This window comes from Panthera leo, chromosome B1, assembly GCF_018350215.1.
Source record: "Panthera leo isolate Ple1 chromosome B1, P.leo_Ple1_pat1.1, whole genome shotgun sequence".
Taxonomy (NCBI): Eukaryota; Metazoa; Chordata; class Mammalia; order Carnivora; family Felidae; genus Panthera; species Panthera leo.
The window spans coordinates 159,206,059-159,228,278 of NC_056682.1; the positions used below are offsets into that span (position 1 = coordinate 159,206,059).

Consider the following 22,220-nt stretch of genomic DNA (forward strand, 5'->3'; position numbering starts at 1 on the left):
ATCTCAGGGTCGTAAGTTCGTACCCCACATGGGTGTAGAGATTACTAAAAAAAAAATAAACTTAAAAAAAAAAAGAAGACCAGATGTCATTTCTTACTTGGAGTCTAGTTGAGAGAGCAACAAAGCAGTTGGCATATGAAAAAATGGCAAAAAGAGGATTTCTCCAAAATAAATGGGCTCAAATAAGACAGGAATGAATGGGTGCCTCTGCTCCACATAGTCATCCAGGTATGCAGCTGGTGGAAGGCTCCATGGCTTCATTCCTAGGTCTAAGATGGTTGCTCAGGTTGTCATCCCTTCCCAGCAAGTGGAAAGAGGAAAAGTGAGTGAAGAGCACAATTTCCCTATTTCGAGGAAAGGGGAAAGGTTAGAAGTTGCACACATTTCATACTGTCTATTGATCAAGTTATATGGTCATTACCTACTCACATGAAAGCTGGGAGATGTAGGAGGAGATGGAGACTATTTTGGATTATTATTAAGGGAGAATAAACACTGGAGAAACAAGTAAACATTCACCTTTACATAATCCTACCTGAGAATCTTAAGATTCAGGTTACATCCTTCTGGCACTCAAAGTCTGTTCTGCGATTATCAGAGCACTTTTAACCATTTTATCAACATCCGCCTATATACATTGTATAACATTACATCAGTCAGAAATCTACCTTTTATTATTCCTAGTTCGATAAGTAGCGCTATAGCCGTGTACAGTGAACAATTGGCAAGTCAAGTACCAGATCCCAATGTTAAGAGAAATGCTAATGGGAAAGGCTGACCTGAAATGCAGTCCGATCCATGAACTTCCTGTAGGCTAAGGTTTAGCATAAAATTAGTAGACATACCCATGTTCTCTGTCAACAAGCATCCCCTAACCCCCATCTCACTAAAACCGCTTACAATAAATGGTTAGCATTTTAACATTCAACTTGTAAAAACCATAGATCTCACTTTCATCATGTTTCAGAGTAACTACTATTGGCATCTTGGGGAACAGAGTTCTTTAATGTGTAAGACTGCATTTCAGAATGCCAGCATCCCTCATCCCCAGATAAATAAATGCCAGTAACCTCTCCCCGTGACCCGTTAGTCATAGAGACAAACGAAAGTACCCCTCACGTTTCCAAGCCCACCCTCTAGAGGGCGGTAGCTTCCCAGTTGAGAAAATCAATTTCTCATTTTTATTTTGGAGAAATGAAATATGATTAATTTTACAAGCTAAAAATTTGGCATTTGTGTAGAAACAGAGAACCTAGGAACTGATGCTGTCATTACTCTGATAACTTCTGAATATGTATTTTAGAAAGCAAAACATTCCTCCTTGTTGTCTCTAGGTTTTTGGCCTCTTGATTAACAGAGATTCAGTTTTTAAATGTTCATAATTTATACTCTCAGATCTCCTTTACCTCTAAAATTCTATGCTTTTGCTGCATAAAGCTTGACTGAAGCAGATGTTCAGTGTACCTTGCTGGAAGTTTCAAACAGCAAAATTAACTAAGCAAGTTTAGTTTCCCTGGTTATATTAGTTAACCTCTTCAGGTCTTCATTTTCTCACCCATAGAACGAGGGGAAAACATTAGATTTTTCTCAGTCCCTTCATAATTCTCAACAAAAACAGGCAGGAAAGCCAGGAAAGAGTGGTTCCAATACCACAAACAGGAAGCCACATGCCTAGACAGTTGAGGACTTCTGCTAGGATCTGTATTAATTCACTCCATATTCTGCCACCTAATGCAGCCCAGGATCACTGCTGGTATATTCAACTGCTCCGCAGTAGATTTTACTTAAAGTTCTGTCACTGTTGCTTTCTGAGCTTTAGTCAGTTTACTGATACTTGTTAATCCAGTAATCTGAGTATGGAGACTTTGCTTGAATCATTAATCACTTACACTATGGCAACATGCAGGAATAAGTAAAGAGGAGAATTAATGGCAAAATGTCAGGACAGCCTGCTCACTTTTCCACAGAACAGTGATTGTTTTGAGTGGCTAGAAAACAATTGAGCAAGTTCATGCTAGATCATTTACAAGCTCTGCAGCTTTGTGGTATTTAACATGTCACCTCTTTTGTATTCATGACACCTAAAAGAAGTAAAAGATGTGCCATCAAAAAGTTTTTGACTTCTGGGGCACCTGGGTGGTTCAGTTGAGAGCCCGACTTCGGCTCAGATCATGATCCCACGGTTCGTGGGTTCAAGCCCCGCATGGGGCTCTGTGCTGACAGCTCAGAGCCTGGAGCCTGCTTCACATTCTGTGTCTCCCTCTCTCTCTGCCCCTCCTCTGCTCATGCTCTCTCTCTCAAAAATAATAAACATTAAAAAAAAAAAAAGTTTTTGACTTCTTTGTAACATTAAACTCAAAGTTTTTTTTTAAGTTATACCTTATCTCTCCTTTTCCCCTCCTTGAAACAGCATTTTCTTCAAAGTTACTGAAACATAGTTTAACACATTTCATATTTTTAATCACCATAAATGGCAATTAGAACTTTACTGTGTAGTTCCCCAGAGTCTAAATTTGTTTATGTTACTTGCAACACTCACTTCCCATGACAACCAAGGAGAAGTGGAGCACAGATGCAATCGTGTACACTTGTGTTTCTTGAGCATACAGACACTTCTTACAAAATGGAGATCAAGGCCAGTTTCCTGCAGATGACTAACTTGGAACTCCAGCTGTGCCAGCCGTGGCAGAGCTGTGATTGCTTCACTGAGTAGGCACCCAGCGCTCAAGCTGAGGCGAGCTGTTTCGTAGACAGCCTCTGATCATTTACCCTGGCTTCCCTCCCACTTGGCTCTGTCTGGTGGAGCAATAGAATCATTTCCATTCTTTCTCAGACTGTTCCATTTTCTCTTGGCTGCTTTCCTCCTCCCAGGGGGATTGTTTTCTCAACTGTCAAAGAGTAATGCTTAAACATTAAAAACAAGACCTCACACTCATGTGAATCAAATAGATAGCACCTCCGCCTGCTCTTAATGTCTGTGTCGTGTCATCTGCCCCATTCATATCCTGTAGTGGGAGGGGGCAGCTCAAAATTAATATTTTAACATCATATGGGAATGATGCCTCATTTTTTCCTTCATGTCAAAGAGCACTGTTATTCTTTCATTTAGTATAAGACTTTCATGATCTGAATATTCCTAAGTCTGTCTAAAGCATCCTTAAAATACCCATGTCTTAGATCCCCAGGTTCCTGTTTTTCATAAGCTTCCATTTCCCTCCCAAATAATTCTCAGAATTTATCTTCTAGGTAATCAACCTGGAGGAAGAATTTCTTTGGTCTTAATATTCTCATCGGTAGACGCAACAGCTATGATGCTTAATTGCAAACATTATCAGTACCTCTAGCCAGTAGCTTTGGTAAATCTGCCAAAAATGGGCCACAGAAATAAAAGAACCACATATGCTAGAGAATATATCATCAGGTGATTTGGGAAGTGAAAGATTGCCAAGATCCCTTCTAATTTTTCAGTAAGTCCCTCGAAAATAGCAGGCATAACTGAATGAATTAGGAGAATGAGGGGATTTTCTTGTTTGATTGGTTGGTTTTTGCCTCCCCTGAAATATAACAACAGAGAAGACTTCAATTTGCTTAATAGCATTTGCATTCATCTAGGGTTTCCCCCTTTTACTGCATAAGGGCACCACCTCATAGCAGTTGTATTTCAAACTATTCATAGTGGTCATATGAGAGCCCATATTATCTTTTTATTCCTTTACATTATAATAATAATAGTAGCTCTCCCTTATATAGCACATACAATAAGCCAGGCACTAGAGCACCTGAGTGGCTCAGTCGATTGAGTGTGTGACTCTTAATTTCAGCTCAGGTCATGATCCCAGGGCCATGGGTTTGAGCCCCGTGTCAGGCTCCATGCTAAGTGTGGAGCCTGCCTAAGATTGATTCTCTCTCTCTCTCTCTCTCTCTCTCTCTCTCTCCCCCTCTGCCCTCCCCCGCTCATACTAAGACAAAAAAATAAAAAATAATAAGTCAGGCACTGTTTTAAGTGCTTTACATACGTTTGTTGAATCCTTCCAACAACCCCATGTAGGAGGTACTATTCTTACCCACATTTACAGATGAGGAAACTAAGGCATAAGTAACTTCTCAGGGTCACACAACTAATGAATGATGGAGCTGTGATTCAAACAAATCCAAGCAGTCTATGTCCAGCACCCCTGTGGGTGTGTTTAATTTTACAGTAAAACTTACTTTTTTCCCATTCATTGTAGTTGTAAGGATTTCAATATACATATAGGTTTGTGTAACAACCACCATAATCAGGAAACAGAGCAGTCCCATCTGATAGCACCCAGGTTTCTAACCACTACACAATACTTCCTCTTTATATGGGAACCCATCACAAGTCTAAAGGAGAGAATTTTCAACCTCAGGTGGGAAACATGTTATCTCAGAAAAGAAAGGTAACCCACTTTGAAGACCTCCAAAGGTAATGACAGTTTCCGTGGAAACTCTGTAACTGCCACGTAATTCTTTTGAACATCCTTTGAATCTAGCTGTACACAGTTCTGTGAGGAAAAACTATTTCTCAGGGCTAGGGGAGTGAGTGAGTGAGTGAGTGAGAGAGTGAGAGAGTGAGAGAGAGAGAGATGTGCTATACTCTTGCTGTCTTACTTCAGCAATGCTGAACAACCTCAAGTGTCCCAGTGTGATTTCCATGCTCCATGCTCTCTTACCATCTCGGATAGCTTTAAATCAACTGTGCTTTCATGGCTGGCTGGGAATCTTTTCACATTGCTAGTGAGCTTTGCCAAGTACCACGGACAGATCACAGCATGAATGGAGATCCTGACCTACAGTTCTGATTAAGAAAATAGTACATTAAATACACAGGAAATCTGGAATGCAAACATTCAAAGAATTATACCACTAAACTATCACAGAAAAGAAACTGATTTTTACTTCTGACTCTAATAGGAACATAGAATTAGAAGAACTGGTGTTCTCTATTCACAAATCAAACAGCTTCAAAAACCAAATTGATTTGGTCCTGAACTTGTTTAAATGGACTTGCCTTTTCTACTTGTATAGCACTCATCCTATTTCCTGTTCATTTTTACATCTTACTTTCACTATATTGGGATCCTGGTTGCCCAACTAAAAACTTTCTATTCTCTTGTTTTTCTCAGCACTTAACATCTGGCCTAAAAAACCTTTTTTCTTGTCTTTGACTTTAAATTCCATGGTTAAATACTTAACAGGAAGGACGATTAGAGAAATGGGGACTACTTGTCTCTAAAATGCCAGGTAAAAGATGTCTTTTAGTGGAACACTAGCTGAAGAAAAATCTCTTTTTCACTGGACAAATAAAGCTATTATATAAAGCTAATTATGAGAAATGTGAACATTTTCAGCATGGGAACTTGGATGAGACTGTTTAACAAAGGAAAACAACACCTAATAGACCCATCTACCCACTCACTCTCCCATTAGGCATGGGTTAAGTCACTTCCAGGTACAATGAACATTTGTTCATTGGAAGTGCTTTTTTATTAACTAGATTGAGGGCATTATTAGGTTTGTATCCATATCTATTGCTGGGTAACAAACTAAGTGACAACCCAAAATTCAGTGACTTACACAAGCACTTATTTGCTCCCATTCCTTAGTTTGGCAGTGTCATCTAGGCTCAGCTCAGTGGTTTTTCTGCTCCATACGAGCCTGCACTTGCAGAACTCACTCTACATCTGCAGCTTCAGCTGAGATGCTTGTAACAGCTGGGAAATCTGGGCCTTTTTCCAGTGGTCACTCACTCTACCTAGCATCTCATCCTCAAGTAGGCTGGTTCAAGCTTGTTCACAAAGTGACCATGTTTAGAAAGCACAAAAGAAGCTGCAAGGCCTCCAGAGGCTGAAGCTCATAAGTTACACAATGTCACTCTGCTGCAATTCTATTGGTGAAAGCAAGTCACAATGGCAGCACAGAGTCAAGCTGATCAGAAGGGCTACAAAGAATCTGTGGCCTGGGACGCCTGGGTGGCTCAGTCGGTTAAGTATCCAAATCTTTGATTTTGACTCAGGTAATCATCTCACAGTCTTGGGATGGGGCCCCCCAGCCAGGCTGTGCACTGACAGCATGGAGCCTGCTTGGGATTCTCTCTCTCTCCCTCTCTCTGCTCCTCCCCCACTCACAGTCTCTCTCAAAATAAAGCTTAAAAAAAAAAAAAAAGGACTGTGGCCATTTTTTGAAATGTTTACTTATTTTTGAGAGAGAGAGAGAGAGAGAAAGAGCATGGGGGGGGGGAGGGGGCGGGGAGGAGCAGAGAGGGAGACACAGAATCTGAAGCAGGCTCCAGGCTCTGAGCTGTCAGCACAGAGCCCGATGCGGGGTTCGAACCCACCAGCTGTGAGATCATGACCTGAGCCGAAGTCGGACAATTAACCAACTGAGCCACCCAGGAGCCTCAATTTTTATTCACCACAAATATTCATCATGTTGACCACCTTGAGGAAAATGCAGTGTGACATGCTATCTAACGACCTGATGAAGAGAATCCACTGTAAATCTGCAAAATAAGAAATTTCATACTAATTTAAATTTACTTCAGGAGTCAGATACATATAGCAGCTATGTGACTGAGGAAAGGAGAGAGGAAAAGGCTATGGAATGTAGATTTCATCATAAATCTTTTAGCAATAGTGTTTTTAACTGTGCATGTGTTACTTTCATACATTTAAAGTGAAAAAAAAAAAAATCCATTCAGATTCAAATCTAGCCTATCTCCACCCCCATGGAGCACTTACCATACCAGAAAGCTATCTCAGGAAGTCAGCTATTTACAAAGTCTCTGTGGTGGGAAAGGCAATGAGAATACAGAAGTGAAGGACCTTTAGATCTCAAAACAGTATCCTGCTGCTCCCCAGGAAGGAAAAAAGAGGTTTCAGGCAGAACCCAAGCTGAGGATCCTGAGACCCTAGCTTCTTTTCCTGGCTCCACAACCAGGGTGAGGGGTGGAGTGACATGGGGTTGGAACCTCTTTTTAACCCCTGGCCACCTACCAGCATTTCTCCATCTCTGCCCCTCCCCTTTACAGTCCTGGGGGAACACACTGGGCCCTGGCTTAGACTGGAGCAGGGAATGGGAAGCACAAGGAATCATATAGGTGGTCCCACTTGCTCCTAAAACTGTCTTTGAATCAATGTTTTACTAGAAATGTATACTAGGGTATCTAGAAATTTGATAAAAGTATTAGTTTAATTTCTATCCCACTAGAGCCCCCCACCTTACCCAGGAACTCTTGAGGTAGAGTAATTGCCAGGGCAGAATTTGGGCTTTTTTAGCTCCCTGGCTTCAATCCCATCAAACCGTAAAATCTCTCAACTTGAAAACTCTAACCAGATGTGCAAAAAACAAACAAACAAAAAAGGCACCTCTCTTCTAAATATCCAGTGTTCTCCAAGGGGAAAAGGAGGCAGACCCCACTACACGTCTCAGCCTTGGAGGGTGGTGGAAGGAAGTACAATGGGATTACGTTCAACAAAAAGCAGCACAGGTTAAAAATGGTTGCCACCCAAAAGAAACAGTTTGAGCTATGCCCACCAGTTAATGTGAAAATGATCATCAAAGTGAAAAAATTAGGTAAGAGGGGTGCTTATGTGGCTCAGTTGGTTAAGCATCCGACTTTGGCTCGGGTCGTGATCTCTGGGTTCATGGGTCAAGCCCCACATCAGGCTCTGTGCTGACAGCTGGGAGCCTGGAGCTGCTTTGGATTCTGTGTGCGTGTGTCTCTGCCCATCCCCTGCTCACGTTTGTTCTCTCTCAAAAATAAACATTAAAAAAAAAATTAGGTAAGAAGTTATACCATGAAAGATTCTTTAAGAGAGAGGAGAGAGAATCCCAAGCTGGCCCCACACCATCAGCCCAACGCAGGGCTCAAACTCACAAACTGTGAGATCATGACCTGGGCAGAATCCAAGAGTCTGATGCTCAACAACTGAGCCACCCAGGCGCCCCAAGATTCTTAAAGCTGTATTGTGTATTTACAGAATTGTAAACAGTCTGAAGAGGACACTTAATTGATATTTACTCAAACTGATCAAATTTTCTGGCAGGATTGGGGATCTGCAAAGGTCTCAAGACAGATCATCTACAACTTTTCAGGCTCTGCTACGGAGCACATTTCCCATGTGTGTGAGCACAGCCCAGGGGATCTCAAGGGTCCTTTCCTCAGAAGTTCATGGACTTGAAACAAAGGCCCTGAAATAGCACCCTCTGTCTTAAGCTGCATGGGGTGGACTGACCTGGGCCTGCTTGCCAGTAAGCCAACTGCTGATCACAGACAGTACTCCAGCCAGTGTTTGTGCAGAATTCAGCAGTCTTTGCGTGCATTTACGTATGTGCGTGCTCACACTGAAAAACACCAAAAAGGCAAAAGACGAGGAGAGAAATGCCTATTACTATTACTGCTATCAGTATTATTTCTGTGACTGTTCAACAAGAAATGAGACATGTGGGAGGACAGCAGAAAGAGAAGCTTTTTTTTTTTTTTTTTTTTTAATTTAAAAAATTAAGTGAAAACATAGAAACCCATGTCAGGGACATCTGTCACTCTCCTTCCTCCCTGTTGTGGAGGGTGGATAGCCTATGACTGTCTCCACCACTCCCAATCAATTCTGGGAGACTAGGAGACATGCACCTCCTGCCAAGTCTTCAAATTGTGATTTTAATCAATGGATCAGATGGGACAAAGAATCCGGGCCTATAATACAGCAGGCTCGCAGAGCCCAAGAACCAAGGGCATTTTCAAATAAATCCAGCTCTTTCCACATTAAATTATGACATTCTTATACTTTCAAATAGCTATGCACATAATGAATACAGTGGCTTATCTAATAATGCCAGCTTAAATATAAAAACATAGCAAAAATGCCAGCTTCTGCTCTCAGAACTAGGCTTAAGTAGGATCAGGGCAAAATGGTTTTATCCTGGTTTATTTCGAAAAGGTGAAATTAATCTGACTACTGCTGGTAAGCTTCTCATATGGTCTTTAGTGAATATAAACTGGTTAGAAGTTATGATAGAGGAAAGCCTATTTAAAGAGTGTCCTTTTGGGGCACCTGGGTGGCTCTGTCAGTTGAGCATCCAACTCTTTTTTTTTTTTTTTGAGCATCCAACTCTTGATCTCAGCTCTGGTCTTGATCTCAGGGCTCTGAGTCCAGGCCTCACACTGGGCTCCACACTGGGCATGAAGCATACTTCAAAATAAAGTGCCCTTATCATGTTAATAGAACATTATAATTGAGGACATTCAGATTAGATGGAAATCCTTTTGATCCCCATTCCTAATTTCTCCTTTTATAACATCCATTTTCCCCACATAATATTCTTCATTTAATAAAGGCAATGTGGCACAGACCTGCCACTTCCTACTGTGACATCTAGCAATTCACTTGTCTGTAGGATGCAATGTGGGAATTAGCCACCTACTTCTCAGTGATGAGGAGGGGATTCAGTTAATGTGATGTGCTTAGAATACTGCTTGGTACTTACAAGTACTTCTACTCCTAGATGCTAATGCAGGATCTCCAGCTTGCACTGTTTCCCAACGACATGAGTGTCTCCAAGGTTGTCTCACATGGATCATGGGTCATATCTACTTTTACACAAAATCAGCCATTTTATTTCTAACAACAGCTTCCTTTAATGGAATTTCATACTTCCGTGCACAGGGCACAACAGCAACTCATCGGAAAGATCTTTGTTTCAAGCCAGTAAGATTCTCCCCACACTAGTATAGTAGACATGACCCAGCTAGTTAGATCTATGCTCAAATAGGGACCTCCTTAAATTATTGTAATACCTTACTATATCATCATGTGGATAATTCATTCATCCCAGTAATGTTAGCTGAGTGTGAGGTACTATTACCCACATCTATGCTGAACATTAAATATTGGACATGTTACTCATCATTCTGCTATTTTAAGCAACACGAAAATAAACATTCCAAATATATACATCCTCTGTGTAAAAAAAAAAAACACCAAAAAACCTTTAACATAAAAAGTGCAAGACTTGATTAGTATTAGAAAACCTGAAAGAAGTTCTATCTTACGAACACAAGCATAGGGGCACCTGGGTGGCTCAGTTGGTTAAGCATACCACCAGCTCAGGGCATGATCTAGCGGTCTGTGAGTTCAAGTCCCAAGTCAGGCTCTGTGCTGACAGCTCAGAGCCTGGAGCCTGCTTCAGATTGTGTCTCCCGCTCTCTCTGCCCCTCCCCCCAACTCACTGTCTCTCAAAAATGAATAAATGTTAAAGAAATTTTTTTTAAAGAACACAAGCATAAACCAATGTAATTTTTAAGACTGTAAGAAATTATGAGTTCTCTGAACCTCACTTTATATGGTTTCCACTCTCAGAATACCTCCAGATTGTCAACCAATTTTGGCAATAAGGAGGCCAGAGAATAGGCATTAAAGTGATAAAAACCTGACACATCCACCCTTTGGAACATTATGCAATAGTTACAAAGAATGAGGAAGATGCTTAACTACTGACAAAGATCTCCAAATTCTGCAAATTGCAAAATCAATAATTCAATTTATGTCAAAGCATAGAAACAAAACATTTTAATATGTATACAGATAGAGGTAAAAAGTTAACAGTAAACCATTGACAGTAGTTAACTCTAGAAAGAGAAAGGTTTATAAGAGAGCTATTCAAGATGGATTTACTTATTTGAATTTTGAGAATTTACATACGTATTGTGATTTTTTAAGAAATTTTATCTTTCTGTGCTTCAGAATTTATTTCCAATGTTTGAGAGAGAGAGAGAGAGAGAGCGCGTGCGCACAAGCAGGGGAGAGGAGAGGGAGAATCCCAAGCAGGCTGTGCTGTCAGCACAAAGCCCAACGTGGGGCTCGATCCCATGAACCTTGAGATCATGACCTGAGCTGAAATTAAGAGTCAGACATTTAACTGACTGAACCACCCAGGCGCCCCTGCATTATGTGATTTTTTTTATGTTTCTTTTGAGAGAGCCATAGAGAGTGCAAGCAGGGAAGGGGCAGAAAAAGAAGGGGACAGAGGATCTGAAGTGGGCTTTGTGCTGACAGCAGAGAGCCCAATGCAGGGCTTGAACTCACAAACTGTGAGATCACGACATAAGCTATAGTTAGGTGCTTAACCAACTGAGCCACCCAGGGTCCCCTGCATTATGTGATTTTAAAAAAGCAATTAGGGCACACACATGAAGAAATAAAAGGTGTATGTAGCATTTCAAAAATCAGTGTAGAATTAGGACATGATTCTCTGAAATTGCCCCTTCTGGTGACAGAATCTTGACCACAGGTAAATTTCCACCTGCAGTTTATCCCTTAAGACATCCCAGCAAGCTTTCATAATTTTACAATACTGTTAGGACTTATGCAGAGAGAAATCTGGTATGTTTCAAAGTATTTGGTCATAAATAAGAATCCTCAATGTATTAACAGAATGTAACTTAGCCTTATTAAAGGAGTCAGAAAGGGCAACCCCCCACTGGCTGAATTGAGGTAAAATGCATGAAACAAGAACTGGAGTCTATGGGAAGAAAAAGCCCCTCTTGACAGACCCTGTACCAGCAAACAGAAGGTATAACTGATTCAAGCAAAAATAATTATATGCTAGGGGCACCTGGGTGGTTCAGTTCTCAGCTGGTTAAGCGTTCCACTCTTGATATTGGCTCAGGTTATGATCTCATGGTTTGTGAGGTGGAGCCTGTTTGGGATTCTCTTTCCCTCCCTCTCTCTCTGCCCCTCCACCGCTCATGCTCTCTCTCAAAAATAAACTGTAAAGGGGCGCCTGGGTGGCTCAGTCGGTTAAGCATCCGACTTCGGCTCAGGTCACGATCTCGCGGTATGTGAGTTCGAGCCCCGCGTCGGGCTCTGTGCTGACTGCTCAGAGCCTGGAGCCTGTTTCAGATTCTGTGTCTCCCTCTCTCTCTGACCCTCCCCCATTCATGCTCTGTCTCTGTCTCAAAAATAAATAAACGTTAAAAAAAAATAATTAAAAAAATAATAAACTGTAAAAAAATATTAATTATATGCTAAAATCATTGGGTTTGTTGAAAGTTCAGATAGTTTCAATATATCCTCCCACAGAATATTATACAGGGAAAAAATAACTTTACAATGGAGAAATCTGGTGGACAACACCTTAACTAAGAGTGAACACCAATAATGGGTTAAACTGACATGATGTGTGCCTTCTGGTACAATGCACCAGTATTTAGTATTCCTTCCAAAATGCATAACCTGAATTGAGGCATGAGGAAACAACTAGAATAATCTAAATTAACATTTTTTAAACAGCTGGCATGAACTTTTCAAACTCTTACTGTTGTGAAGAACAGGCTAGAGGACTGTTCCAAATTAAGAGGAAACTGAAGAAATGAGACAACAAATGCAATGGGTGATAGAACAGGGGGATTGTTAAAGGTTAGTAGTTAAGACATTTGGCACAATTTGAATATAGATTGTAATATAAATACTATACCAATCTTAAAAGTTTTGAATTTGATAACTATATAATGTGGTTGTGCAAGAGAATGCCCTATCCCTAGGAGACACAAACTGAATTTTCAGAGATAAAGGGGGTATGCCACTTAATTTCTGGTGGTTCAGCAAATCATACATACATAATATACAGAAAGCAAATGTGAGTGAATCTACATGAAAGGTACACAAAATTTCAAGGTAACATTTTTTGCAACTTCTCTGTAAGTTTGAACCTTTCTTAAAATCAAGTTTCTTAATAAAAACTCTTTCTCAAGATTTGCTATTTCTTGCTACTTGGATTGACTCTCTTTGCATCCAGAAAAATACCTTTGCCTATAAATGAAGAGATTTCTGCATTATCAGAATTTTAAAATTACAGTAAAACTACCATCATATATCAATTAGCTGAAATCAAGGAAAAACACTCACCACACACAATTCTCGGCCTGGGCAACCATTTACCCTACTAAGGACCAGGACCTATTTTAGCCGCTTAAATAAAGCAATGAATATAAAAGCATTTGGAAAAAAAATAAAAGCATTCTGACTCTTAAGATATTACAATATAGTTTAATACAAAAGCCCACGTACTACTTTAACATTAAAAGCTCAGTTTTGCAAGATAAGCAGGTGAACTGTACAACTTAATCATGCCCAAATAGAGGAAGGACTTTATATATTTAAGGATACTTACTTGGCTTTTCATGTAGCTAAAAGAGGCCCTAATAAAAGCACCAGCGTAAACGCTTCATAAGCATTTAACACTCAAAGCCACTCTTTGGATAGTAATTCCATATATCCCCTTTTATAGATGAAGAAATTAGGTCAGTAAAGTTAAAATGGTTTGCCCATTTATAGTGCTTAGGAAGAGAGGCCCATTGTGAACCCAGCTCTATCTCAAAGGCTGACAGAGTACTTGATACAGTGAGCATCAAAATCCTTTGAAAAGGCAATTTCTTAACACTGAAACTTTCCCTTATTACCAAACACTAGCACATTGTTCTTAGCACCTTCACCAATCTGCCTTTATGGAGCTGAGGAGAGTGCTGTGAAGTACCCTGGCTGGAAGCTCATACTTCTACACTGTAACTACCTACAAATGAGTCAAGCCCTGAGAACTTGGGGAGAAAAAAAGATGGCCAACTGGTTAAGTGTAAATGTAGCACGTATGTAGACATCCTAACAAGGGTAAGCCTCTGGAAAAGAGGTAGAAAGGGACTAGAGAAAGACACTTGTAACCACTCTTTCACTCATTAAAGATAACAAACCAAGTCAGACATCAATAGCATTTATATTCAAGATAAATTCCCCACATATCCTTGGTCGGGCAAACTTTCAGGCTCCTTGTTCTTGATTCTACCATGCCAATAAAATAAATCTTGCAAATTCATTTTGCTTTTTTGCTGATAGGAGTCTTGCAAAAGAAGTCAGAAGGTGAATCTCTCATCAGTATGAAACATCCCATTCTTTAGGACTCAACACACTCCGGGTCACTTGCCATATCAGGACAGAATGCAATCCAGTTGTTTTGATGTTCTGCACAGTTTTCTCCATCACCCTCTCCCCCTTTTTTTCCACCTCAACAAAAACACATTAAAAACACATGTTTTTCCATTAACAAAAAAAGCAGACTCTTATTAAGAACATGGCTTATCACTTTCCCTTGAGTTTCATTTTCTTCTCAGAACTCCGCTAAACACAGTAAAATTCTTAAAATGGTACCCTGGCTGTCAACACTCAGTGTAATTCAACTTATTTTCCCTTCAATGCATCTTTTTAATTATGAGTCAAAACGTACTAACACCAGGCCTGCTACTACTGAGAAAGGATATTTATGTTAAAACTGTTAAGGGTTGGTAAGTAATTATTATGTAAAACCTACTATGAATTGTCTTTAGGTTGTTTCTTCCTGATGACCATCTCTGAGAAAGCACCATTTAGAAAAGATATGCTTTGGACTACTACCCACTGGATTGTTACCCCAAACAGACTGCCATGACCTTTCTACCTACCACGGGCTATCAGACCTATAGTTTTGGAATTGATATACTTGCAATTACAGCAAAACAAATTTGGTTCTTCAATACTTGATGTACCAATAATGAACAAAGGCATAAAATGCTTTTTAAAACTTTATTTCAACATAACTATGCTTACAGAAATACACTCATATTGGTTAATAGAATGCAATTTAAGTTTAACTTATCCTACACAATTTGGACCAAAAACTTGGTACATGGTTTAAGCATTAAAAAAAAAAAAAAAAAAAAAAAAAAAAGATTTGCAATCTGGTTTATTTTTTCATCTATCATAAATGTATATAAAAGATCCTCCCATCAAATGCTGCTAAAGCAGGCAGCAAGAACCTTGAGAAATTAACCTTTGGTTTGTCTCGGAAAAATAACACGTATTGCACTGTAAAAGTTTATAAAATTGGTGCAACAAAACATTGTTGTAATGTTTCAATGATGCCAGTTTAAAACGATCAATTAACTAGTGGATGTTGAAAAGGGTGGGGAGAGCCTATGCACACACGTGAAAATGTAAAAGCTATCTGATTTAGTTAATATTGCATGTAGATTGTAAGTCTACACAAACCAAGATTCAGATAATTTCTTCAATCTGAATTAACACTATCAGCTCAGTTCATCTGCTGAGGTCAACAAGGAAACTGCACACTAGCTGTTTTTCTGATTTATGCAAAAAAGAAAATTAAGTTTCTTCCCCAGCTTTTCAGTCCAGAACTGATATTATACTACAGGCAAGGTATTCCTTCCATTGTCAACATTCATGGGGTGACATGTGATGAGGTCTACTTGGGTTTAAATTTACCTGCATTAGCACTTATATGCAAAATAGTCCCCAAAGTTAAAGACCACATGACCTTAGAAGTGACTCTAAAAAATAAAATGGCCCTTCTTGGAAGACTAGAGCAAAACATCCAACCATAGTTATAAGAAACCTTATCAGAAATGTAGCCCCTTATGAATTACACCTCAATTTAAAAAAGTAGCCCCAAAGAAGCAGCTCTGAAAAGAGGAAAAAATATAACTTAAGATATCTTGAAGACCAATGTGAATATAGGTTCAAAAGATAGATAAAAGAGATACATTTTCATAAGACTACCTAGGATTAGGCTTATAATGTATTCTAGCATTTCAAGTTTATCTCTAGTTACTAAACATCAATTTACAAATAACATGTTCACTTTTTATTCCTTTAACAAAAGGGAAAATTCTAGTTTCAATTCTATCCAGTGGAGGGGAAACTGAGAAAACAAAGATTCAAACAGTTCCATGCAAATATCACATTTTTCAAATGGAAGAACTCCCAACTAGACCAGAAGTTCATATTACTAATATATTTTTCATTGAAACAATTTTTAACAAGTACAAATACATGGCATTAAAGTTCAGAACCTAATATAGGCCTGACAATCAAGTCCTTGTTTTCTGGAAGAAAGGCCTCAAGTCCCACTCAATTTCCAGTAACAATGTTTTCACAGATCAATTTAATAATAAGGGGTTTTAATTTCCTTCATATTTTTGTTTTTACCATTCTAGTCTTAAAAACTAGGTAAGAAAATTAGTCCAATTCCCTAGAAGTCTAATTGTTTTCTTTTGTAGCATGAAAGAATCCACAAAACTTTCCCCAAACTGATTCCCAATCTCCAATCTGTACTTAACATGAGTCTTTTCATATATAATGTAAAAGGTAACTTACATAAAATGTACCCATGAACATTAAAACTAGTTGTTAGAAAGATTTAACTAGCTTTATAATTTAAGTTTTAAAACATAAATATTTGCAGCTTGATCTTCTGTTGACAATGATTGTCGGAGCCATGAATTCACCTAGAATTCAACATCATTTACAAATTCCCATTCATGCACACAAAACACACACCATTAACACACAACTTACTCCTCATGTCTTGAGAGAATCTTCTCTTCTTTAAATCTTTGGCCTCCCAGTCAATTCCGAGTTCAAATGTCTTTTAACTCAAACTTCACTCTCAGATTTTTAACAAGTTTTCCACCCACACTTCATCAATGCTTTTCCTAATCTTTCATGTTGCATTGCCAAACTCTGAAACCTGCCTCAAAGAGATCATCAGATAAAAGAAAATAAATGACATAGAAAGTGGTTATTTCAGAACAGAACATGGGAGGATCAGCACTGTTCAAGATTCCCTATTGGGATCACACTTTTACTGTAATGAATAATTGCTATCAGCAAGAAAAATCCAATGTTGGATTCTTTCATATTCTTTGGCAACTGGCCAAAGAACCTACCAAAAAAGTTTGGGAGTACACTCTTTCTTCATACAAAGTGCCCCCATGGGAACACCAGGATAGCTGCAATTCATTTGAGGCCTCACCTGTAGAAAGAGGCTGTCAGAGACAGCCAGGACACCCACTAGTTTGTGGAGATCCCTGAGAAAGTGTGATTTTTAAAATCTGGACTGTACTTAAGTTTCACCTGCCTTTTGCACTGTATTCATAGGAAGTAAGTAGCAGCTGGTCTCCCAGCACTCATACTACTTCTCTCCACCTAGGTTTCCTGTGTAATTGCTATGGCTTTGGACTCTCACAACTGATATTCTGTATAACTTGAAAGAGTAATTATGTCTCCTAATTCCAGGTTTGCAGTTTCCAAATATCACTTTCAGTTCTTTATTCAGCCAAGTAGCCATATGGACACCAACCATCTATGTAAAAAGGTTTTCCTCAAAGATATGACTTAACACTGAACATTTAGGAAGTAGCTATACTAAAACAAGCCAAAAATTTTCACTTATGGTTGGTTTCTGAGATAAAAATCTGTTCAATATAGAGCCTAGTGGTTTGTTTCTTGTACAGGTCAAAATGAGAGCTGTGAATTCACTACATCCATTTAAAATAAATAACTTATGTGAAATACAGATTCTGGCATAGATATAAGATGTGAAATTCAAAATCAATGGATTGAACCTGCATGTTTCATTTGCTCACAAATTTGCACACATATTCTGCAAAAAAGACAATTGCAGCAAAGGAAAAGGAAAACTGCCCTTTTGCAAACAAGACTAAAAGCATCCCTCCAAAGAGGACAAAATAAACATGCATATATATGTATAAAGTGTTACTGTTCAACACAAATGCTATTTCTAGAAAAAAATTGAACTGCATAGGTTAAAAAAAAACAACAATGTGCAACATCTTAAGCCATTAAAGCACCAAAAAAAAAACAAAAACAAAAAAAAAACAAAAAAAAAACCCAAAAAACCACACACACCAAAATCATTGTTTTTATGACAATTAACACACACAAATAAGAAATATTGATCAAAATTCAGGAAGTAAATACCTGGACTGATACAATGTCCACTGTTGGGAGAATTTTTCTTCAATTTAAATGTCTCTTCTCATCTCTAAAAAAATTTTAAAGTGCTAACTTTATATAAAGCAGGCAAATTTTTCAAGTAATTTGCTATTTACGTATGCCAATTTTTATAGCGCTAAACCAGGAACTAAGAAAACACTAAAGTGAAACAAGACGACAGACATGGCGAGAAAAGTGACAAATTACAGCCAGACAAAGCAACGGAATGCTACAATACCACCTTGGCCTTCTCATTTCAATTAAATGTATAAACTAACAGATTTAGGAGTCTGCTGGTTTAGTACACTAACTTCCTTGGATATGCTAAAATTTACCCATCAATAGGTGTACAGAATCCTAAGAAAAAGAGTGCCACTTAAAAATCAACATTGGACACTAATTAAAGCAATTTAAAAAATAAAACGTTGTCTATAACTATAAATGAATATTAAATGTAATAGATCTTATAAACTAAGAACTGAAGCCTTATCCTACGTTTAATTACTCCTGCCCTTTAGCTGCTTTTTCAAGGAAGTATACATTAACCAAATGGCGATTGAGGTGCTTGCTATAATCTTTTTCCTTTCGAAAAGAACGATCACAGAAGATACAAACAAAATCTCCCTCAGCCACTTTGCCTGCCAAGGCCTCCTTAGCATTTTTCCTGCTGGTTTCTTGTGGAACTGGCCGGGCCCCATTCAATCCAGAATCATCACTACCCTCTGACATGTTGTCACTTAGATCACTTCCATCATGACTATGGATGCCTTCGTCTTCATCCATTTCCTGAGACTCATTTACTGCCGTGGTGACAGGAGGTGATGTCGCAGTAGTTTTGGACACTGCTTGATGGTTTTCTATTGCTAGGGGAAGCAGCAGTGGTGACATTTGTTCTTCAACTGCTGAGTCTTTGCCAGGGGGATTCTCTGTTTTGTTCTCATCAGTGTCCATTTCCATTTCACAAAGCACTGCGCCAGCCTGACACTCACCATCTAAAGTTTCACCCTCTGGCATATTCAAGTTTTGTTCAGAGGATGAAATATTAGCAGATTCATTGATAATAGCAGCAACACCAGCTAGACTTTTATCTGCCTCTTTTACTTCTTTTTGAAGAGGGGCTTCTTTATTTCCTTCGTCTTCGGTGAATAATTTTTGGTCTTTTGACTCCTCTTCTGTTAAGTTTTCCTTTGGCAGTGGTGTTGATGGTGGTAAGAGATCTCTCGCACCCACACTTTCCTTTAGAAGCTGGCTATCTTTAACAGGCACTAAGCCAACTTCAATAAGGACTTGCTCCTTCTGTGCCATTTCACTCTGCGTGTGGGACTTTTCCTTTTTATTATCTTTTCGAGGAGACTTTTTGGGAATTGGTTCCATGTGAAGAGGAGGCTCTGTGGGAGGAGGCTCCATCTGAACTACCTCCATCTGAGCAGGCCCCACAGAAGGAGGGGACTCTGTTGGAGCAGGCTCTGTGGCAGGAGGCGGCTCCCTCTGACCCATATCCGTCTGAGCAGGCTCTGGGACAGGAGGTGGCTCCGTCTGCCCAGGCACCCTTGGAGGAGGCTCCGTCTGAGCAGGCCCCCTGGGAGAAGGCTCTGTCTGTGCAGGCCCCCTGGGAGAAGGCTCCATCTGAGCAGGCCCCCGGTGAGCAGGCCCCCTGGGAGAAGGCTCCATCTGCACAGGCCCCCTGGGAGAAGACTCCCTCTGAGCAGGCCCCCTGGGAGAAGGCTCTGTCTGTGCAGGCCCCCTGGGAGAAGGCTCTGTCTGTGCAGGCCCCCTGGGAGAGGGCTCCGTCTGAGCAGGCCCTTTCTGAGCAACCTCCTTCTGAGCAGGCTTGCTGCTTTTTTTACTTGACTTATTTTTCAGAGTTTTCTTCTTTGTACTTTTCTTCATGCAGGTATTTTGCTTTTTATTCTCCTCTACTTTGTTGTCACCTTTTGGCACTTCCTGATTATTTTTGGATTTGCTTTCTGCCTTCTTTTTCTTTTTTGTCACAGGTTCCTCCTCGTTAACAGGATCTTGTAAGGGATGGGCTTCAGCTTCCATCTTCCTTTTGCCTTTCTTGGTTTTACAGGTTGCTTCTGAATTATTTCCTGCGTGCACATCCATTTCTTTAGTTTCCATTGCTGATTTGCGAGTTCTGGTAGTCACTTGGATTGAAGCATTACTACAAGACTTTTTCTCTTTTGAAACATTATCTTTTTTCTCCACTTTTACAGACTTCTCATTCTTCTTTCCAGCCACATCCCCCTTTATTTTTGTCTGTTCTATTTCTGTTTTTTCATTGGTAATGTTGTTATCAGGCAAGTCAGCCTCTCGCTTTTTGGTTTTCTTTAGTTTCACTTTTGAGACATCCATTGTTTTATTAGGACAAGTAGGATGCTTAGATTTGAAATGATACTGCAGATTACACTTCTTAGAAGCTGCATAGTCGCATACAGGACAATTGAACTGCCGTGGATTCACATGTAGCTCTACGTGTTTTTTGAAGTTACTTCTATCTGCTGTTTTGTAGTCACAATGTGGACAGTTAAGAGGTTTAGGCCCATTATGAACCTGTCTTGCATGGCGGGTTACTTCATGTTGATTAGAGGCCACATAACTGCACTGATCACATTTAAATGGCTTCTCACCTGAAGGTAAACAAGAGATGTTAGAGAGGACAGAGATTAAGAAATGAATTCAAGTTTTTATTAAAATATAGGGAATTGGATATATGTTTAAAAAACACACACAAAAACTATTCATTGAAAAGACTGTATCATGCACTTTACATTTACCATATTTATTTGTAGATCTTTTCTCTACCCCTTGACATTAATTCTCACACCAAATGCAGGAACAATGATCTCATTTAAGCATCACCTTCTAAAAAGTTCATGAAGCTAGAGCTCTCAAACACTATACGAGAACAGCAATTCATCAAGAAGTACACAACAATTATTGGCAAAGTTAGTTGGGTTCTGGATGTGAATTTTGGGACAAGGGCACTCAAAGAGAAAAGATAATTTTAAATGTTTTATGTTCAGTTAAAACAAATGTATAATGGAGCAGAATGTAAAATTCCCATCCATTTTGAAGATAAATCTTGAGACTTCAAAAGAAAGATCTTACACTCCAGGCTATATTCCCAGATCTTCCATGTAGAAGTTGTAAAACAAAAGTTTTGGCCTCAGGGAGCAAAAGGCCTTTTCTTTAAATTTAACTCTTTTGTCCATCCCTGCAAAAGTAAAGTTTCACTCAGCAAGTTCTTCCAGCCAGAAGTGTTATTTTAAAGCAAAAATATAGTAAAGCCAGAAACCCTTTCTTAATTTTTCCCTACCTTCTTCTAACAAACGAACAAAGAAACTACATAAATGAGAAAGGGCATACAAATAGATATGGTATGTAAAATAATTGAAGAAAGTCATGATCACAGATCACAGGTACATACAAAACCAAAACCACCCCCACCCCCAAATTAAAGGTGTAAGATTAACACATTCTACCTGAATACATACCCATCTAGATCACACTCTAGTAAATATTACCAAATGGTATCCATACCCCACTGGTCCAATGGAATGCATAGTAGAAAAATGGAAATTGACATTTATGAAAATTCATCTCTCAAACATTATCAAATTCATAGCAAATCTAATTTTTTCATAAAGCAAATTTCTCAGACATTAAGTAAAACCATGGTAAGCTTTACATGATTAAAAAAATGTCTGATGATAAAAATAATCACAAAAACAAAAACTTATCCAGGTATATCAGATTGGCTATATAGCTAATTGGACAACTCATTTTCCACATTAGTCCACTAAGAGATTCATAAATAGAGGTTTCTACAACATGCTGCATTACTTGGCCCTTTCTTGTCCTCTCCATAAATGACCTCAGTGGAGATAAACATTTGCTTAACATATATAGACACAGAATGGGGAAAGATAGGTGACATAATGGTTAAGGATTTTTTCTAGAGGGGCACCTGGGTCATTCAGTTGGTTAAGAGTCCACTTTTGACTTCTCAGGTCATGATCTCACAGTTCATGGGATGATGCCCCACACTGGGCACCGCGTTGACAGTGTGGAGCCTGCTTGGGATTCTCTTTCTCCCTCTCTCTGCCCCTTCCCCATTCATACTCTCTCAAAATAAATATATAAACTATTAAAAAAAAAGAACTTTTTCTAGAATGAGACTATCTGGGAGATCAAATAAATATGGGCTCTTTTCCAACTCACTGAGATATTAAGCAACGTACTGAAAACTGTAAGGTTCAATGTCCTTATCTGTAAAATACTTTAAGTGCTGTGAGCTATAAAATAATTTAATCTATATAAAGCACTTAGTCTGGAGCAAAGAGTCAAGCAGTCCAA

General features: G+C 39.1%; 1 protein-coding gene across 13 annotated transcripts in view; it reads right to left on the reverse strand.

The window, feature by feature from the left end:
* The window catches only part of REST (RE1 silencing transcription factor), a 104,330-nt gene that overhangs the window by 5,397 nt on the left and 76,713 nt on the right, over window positions 1–22,220 (reverse strand). For 3 of the 13 annotated variants that reach the window (XM_042936282.1, XM_042936281.1, XM_042936283.1), the window contains exon 4: window positions 15,024–20,491. In XM_042936282.1, coding sequence (XP_042792216.1) covers window positions 18,363–20,491 — 2,129 coding nt within the window. In that variant the 3' untranslated portion in view covers window positions 15,024–18,362. Of the gene's footprint in view, window positions 1–97; window positions 345–2,542; window positions 2,889–4,694; window positions 4,820–8,258; window positions 8,368–13,988; window positions 14,076–15,023; window positions 20,492–22,220 lie in introns of those variants that run through there. The other 10 variants (XR_006201938.1, XR_006201940.1, XR_006201939.1 and 7 more) reach the window with 10 other exon arrangements.